Source organism: Tupaia chinensis, unplaced genomic scaffold, assembly GCF_000334495.1.
Source record: "Tupaia chinensis unplaced genomic scaffold, TupChi_1.0 Scaffold000115_1, whole genome shotgun sequence".
Lineage (NCBI taxonomy): Eukaryota > Metazoa > Chordata > Mammalia > Scandentia > Tupaiidae > Tupaia > Tupaia belangeri.
The window spans coordinates 5375997-5381411 of NW_006159579.1; the positions used below are offsets into that span (position 1 = coordinate 5375997).

At 56.2% G+C, this 5415-nt stretch overlaps 1 protein-coding gene across 1 annotated transcript in view; it reads left to right on the top strand.

Moving 5' to 3' along the window:
• Window positions 1-5: 5 nt before the first annotated feature.
• VSTM2L (V-set and transmembrane domain containing 2 like) overlaps window positions 6-5415 on the top strand; it is a gene marked incomplete at both ends in the record, with an annotated part of 37202 nt that continues 31792 nt past the window's right edge. The window contains one exon of the mRNA XM_006144164.1: window positions 6-117. Coding sequence (XP_006144226.1) covers window positions 6-117 — 112 coding nt within the window. The remainder of the gene's footprint in view (window positions 118-5415) is intronic.

Genomic DNA, 5415 nt, shown 5'->3' on the forward strand with positions numbered 1-5415 from the left:
GGGCCCCGCTCGCGGTGGCGCTGGGCGCCCTCCACTACCTGGCACTTTTCCTGCAACTCGGCGGCGCCACGCGGCCCGCCGGCCACGCGCCCTGGGACAACCACGTCTCCGGCCACGGTGAGTTCGGTCGCCGCCCCCACGGACTTGCCCACCAAACCCCACCCCGGGCTGCGCCGCTCCAACTTGGCTGCCCCAGGGGCTCCAACCCGCGCTGGAGGTGGCAGAACTCCCCTGGCGCCCCCTGTCGGTGCCGTGGACCTGCCCTGGCACCCAGGTCAGCCCTGCAGAGGAGGGGGTACTCGGTGCACACCCTCGTTTCTGCTCTGCCTGAGACCCCCCCAACACACATACACACTGGCACGGATATGCACACCTGCACAGTCACATCGATATTCACAGCATGGACACACTCAGAGCCACATTCTCTGCTTTTTCACACTCACAACTCCTACCCTCATACATCCCTGCACGCCTTCTCAGATCCCCCTCCTCATACACACACACACACACACACACACACACACACACCCCAGGCGCTGGGCTGGTGGGCTCACACCCTGCCAGCTGGCACCCAGGCACACACGCCTTGCCACAACTCTTTCCTGCCCGCCTGCAGACACACAGACACACCCGTGAACACACTTTGCTCGCCCACTCCTCCCTGCCCATCTGCCTCTCCCCTCTGTGGGTCTCAGCCTTCAGCTGCCCTTGCCCTCTCCCTCTTCACCCTTGCCCCTGGACCACTGGGAAGGGAGCTGGGGCAGAAGACCCTGCTTCTTGAGAACTGTTTAATAGTAGCCAGGGCTGCAACCTCCCATCAGAGGTGGCCTCCTAGGGTGCAGTGAGGCGGGAGACCCTCGAAGGTGCTGGAATAGTTAGCGTGGCTGCTTCCAGCCAGAGGCATGGGAGTGGGAGAGGAATACCAGGGGCTTTTGTTCGGCCCTTCAGGCAGGGCAGGAAGCCCCTGGCACCTTCCACAGGACACCCCCATCCTCATTCGTGGTCCAGAGGACGAAAGCATGGGAATTAGCCCTGGCCACCTTGGGAGTCAGAGAGCAAGCACCACTCCCCTCCGGCCCTGGAGGAGCCCAAGTTGGCAGCAGCATCGCACTGTCTGAGGCTGGGAGGCATGGGGCTCCCCTGCCCCTGTGGGCCAGGCTCTAGCCTGGGGGCCGGGGCATAGATGAAACTGAAGGAGACCTTCTTCCACCCATCCCTTCCGTGCATGGGCTTCCAGGCTCCTGGGGTGCTGTAGTGCCAGTGATGGGTGCTGTGTGCCCAGGCTGGGGAAGGCTTGCACAGAGGCAGAGAGCAGGGTGCTTTATTCTAATGGGGATGAGTGAGGGGTGCATGAGTGTGTGGAGGGGGGCAGAAATCAGGGGTGTGATGCATGAGTGGGATTGCTCTGGTGGGGAGGGTGTTTCCAAAGCCATTCTCGGGGTCTCTGCCTTTCGGGAAGCACTGGTCCCTGTGCTCTTCTGGTCCGCCACCCTGGCTGGCAGCTGCTGTGTGCGCTGTTCTTGTGCTCTTCCTCCCCCTCGCCCCATTCCTCCTGACCTGGCTGCAGCGCTGAAAACAGGGAAAGGCTTCTTTCGCTCCTCAGGTTACGTGTGGGGAAACCAAGGCTCAGAGAGGTGAAGGGAGTTGCCCAAGGTCACACAGCAAGCGAGTGGTGAGGCAGAACGAGCTCCAGGGTCTGTCTGGTGAAGACAGTGCTTTTTCCAGGACATTCGTCTCACTATCAGATTCCCTCCCATTCAAAGGAAATTGGGAATTCCTCCTTCCCCTCCCCTCCTTCTCCTCTCAGCTCCTTGGCAGGGTTGGAACTTAACACAGGGAGGGTTTTCCGATGAAGGGCTTCCCTGAGTTTGTGGCCCAAGAGGTGTGTGGACTAGGACTCTGAGCTGTACGGTCCTCCTGTTCCACCCCAGGGATTTGGGTGCCACTCTTGGATTCCCGAGGCCCCCAAGTAGCCCCATATGGAAGCAGGGGCAGCCTTTGTGTGACAGTCTCTGCCTGCCCCCTGGTGCCAGCTGTGCTGAGGGGCACAGCTCTGCCCTGCCGGCCGTAAGCTCTCATCTACACCTGGGGGAGAGTCAGCCAAGGCCCAGGGCCGGTCCGGATGAGAAGAGCTAGCTACTGGCTGCTAAGGTGCCTGCTTCTCTCCCTGACCCCTTGTGTGGCTCTGGGCAAGTGAGTCGTTTCATGGGGCTCCCTCTGCCCCTCAAGAAATGAGGAGGTTGGGCTGCTCTGCAGGGGCCAGGCTGCCTTCCCCACACCACCAGGTTCAAAGTCACAGAGTAGTGGCTGGGTGGGAACCTCTGCCGGGCCAAGCGCCTACCGCCACAGGAAGGGTTGGGAGCCACTCACTTAATCACAAAAAGAAACTGTTATTAATGATAGTGAGACGCGGCGAATAAGTGGGTCATGTCTAATAAGCCATTTGTGTTCAGGAGGAGAATACCAATTTGATAAAAGCTGTGTGTGCTGAAAAAGCTCAGAAATTGCTGTTTAGCAGATTGGAGCCTGATCGTTTCATTATTCCTGGGCTCTGTGTGTCCTCAGCTGATTCAGGAACTGTGGCCGGGTCCGGAAGGTGTCTCTGTCTGGGGGTTGGGGGCTGGAAGCCTCCCTTCCCTCCCCCACTACCACCCCTCAGTGCGCTCCCAAAAGGGCTTTTGAGAAGCCTGAGAAAGGGGTGGGAATGAATGGGGTGCGCCTCTCAGGAAGCATCAGGCACTGGGAGTAGGGTGGCGAAGGCTGTGTCTGCACTTAATAGGTGCTTGGAAGGTGGCCACTATTTTGATTTTTCCTTATGGGAAAGGGTTGCTCGTTGCCATGAGCACAGCAGGGCTGGGAGGAAAGGGAGCTGGCATTTATGAAACACCTACTGTGTGCTCGGTGCTGCGAAGCTCCTTGGCAGTGTTAACTCCCTCGAGCTAACATCACTGATGGAGACTGGTGGACAGAGGATGAGATAGGTTCCAGAGGACCGTGACTAGCCCAAGGTCACTGTGTACAGCGAGCTGGAGGATGTGTTTAGAATGGAGCTGTATCTGGCAGTTCTGAGCCCAGTTCTGGCAGCCCAGGCACACAGAGCACTTCCTCCTCTGTGTAGACGCAACCCAAGCGTGCCTCCTCTCAGCTTCCCAGAACACCAATAAAGCAGTGGGTTCCACCAGGAAGACCCAGTGGCTGAGTGATGGGATACTGCTGCAACCACATGCACGCTGCAAACTGGCAGCCGGACTGGACTCTAGGTATTGTCCCCTGTCTTTATCCAGGGCAGGACAGGGAGGATCTTTGCAGACCCCATGTCTCAGAATCCCCCAGGGAGTTTGTTACCCTGTACGTCCCAGGGTCTCCCCAAACCTATTGGCCAGTAATAGTAATCGGTGGGGCCCGGAATCTGCATTTTAATAAGCTGCACCGCAGAGTCTCACAGCCTGGAGTTTGGGTGCCGCTGCTCTCCACACTCTCCCACCTGACAGGAGATGCAGGACGGGAAATTGCCTGGTGCTGTGGTTTGGCTTGGTTTGCTTTCACAGGGAAGAAAGAGGCCTGGGGCAAGTATAGAACTCCGAGAGGAGCCCCAGGAAGACCACGCTGCAGCAAACATCCATCCTCCCCTGCCCTGACCCCGCCACACGTGTACACATGCACACACACACAAACGCACACCCTTAGGCCAGTACCTTCAATTATTAATACACCCCAGTGCAGACAAAGATCTTGGCTTGGCCTGGTGCTTCATCCATTGAGTGATTCACTGTCCTGAGGTTCTCTGTTGCCAGGAGGGAGCAGCGGGGCGCCAGTGGAGGGAGGGGCACCGGGCCATTTGGCAAGCAGCCTACGCTGAGAAAACGGCTCTGGCTTCCTTGCCTCCCTTACCGAACTACTGGTATCTTCCCATTAATAAGTCGCTAGTTTGGTGGCTGGGAGGTAGAGAAAATTGAGTCCTGTCTTCCGAAGGTTATGATGTTAAAAACGTGCTCGCCTTTGTCTCGAGCATTGGTGATTATTCTATCAATTACGCCCATAAACACTCTGCCTTGGGCTGAGGGTTTCCCGGCCTCCTGTAGGGAATTGGCCCTCACCAGCGGTTTTCCCCAAGTCCTTCACACCAATTGGTTTTGACACCTTGCCCATCAGCCCCTCCCTAGGCCTCTCCCCTAAACAAGGGGAGCCGCAGGCGGCTGGCCCAACTCAGGGAATTCATCTCCTTGTCATGGTGACGGTAAGGGGAGTGTGCCTGGTCTCCCCAGGGCGAACAAGAGTGCAAGGTGAGGGGAACCCAGCAAGTGGTGCCTTCTGACCCTACAGCCACCAAGACAGGAGACGAAGCATCTGGAACAAATTGTCAAGGCCTCCCTGGACCACCTTTTTTGATCCTTCTCTTGGAGATGAGAAGACTGAGGCTCAGAGACACAAGGGAACTTGTCCCAAGTTACTATAGAGGTTACTGCTCGGTTGGGGGGATCAGCTTGTCCAACTCTGTACAAATGGAGAGATAAATAGATGGAAGTGGGGTCAGCTGGTGACACATTAATTGAAGGGGCTGTTTCCCATAGGGCTGACTGTGCAATTTGAGCCCTAGACTTGGCAAGCTTGAGAAACATGCCAGGTGCATGTGTGTGCATGCCCAAAATCCTGAGAGGAGAATAGAGAAGGGACTGTGGCATGGCCGCCGCCCTGAGGAGGTACTTTCTCTCTCTCTCTCTCTCTCTCTCTTTCTGGCAAGTGCATGTATCCTTTTTTAAAATCTAGAACAAACTTAACAAATGCATATGGAAGAAAAGGTGTACCCAGTGTTATGCCAATGCCTTAAATTGTTTTTTTTTTTTTTTGATCCTTGCAAGAACACTAAGAGGAGAGGGAGGTCAGGGTCCCACTGTATAGATGAGGAAAATGAGACTTGGTGAGGTCAGGGCTTACCCAAGGTCACGCAAGAGGGTGTGCTTGGAGAAAGTGGCAACCCCACAACCCTGCTTCCCTCCAGGCTGAGAAAGAAGGTGGAGAGGGAGGAAGCACTGATGTGACAGGGACACAGCCCAGGTAAGGGGTAGGTGATCAGAAACCAACCCATTTCCAGGTGCCTGGCCATTGTCTTGGACCTTAGGGGAGAAACCAGCCATTAATGGGGTTGTAGGCAGAGTCGCTGAGCCCTAAAGGGAGCTTGGGGCCAGTAGGCACACTGAGGCCAGATCCTTTATGTCCTGAGACCCCTGCAAGCCCAGCCCAGGGAGGGGCGGGGATGAATGGAGAATGACAGGGAGGACAAGGCAAGTGACTGAGGTTCAGCTCTTAAACTTCTGCTCGTTTCAAGTCAATATAGTTCTAAGCATTCAAATCATTTTAATTTCATAAGAACTCCATGCTTTAAAAAAATCACAAGATCGGACCCCTCTTCATTCC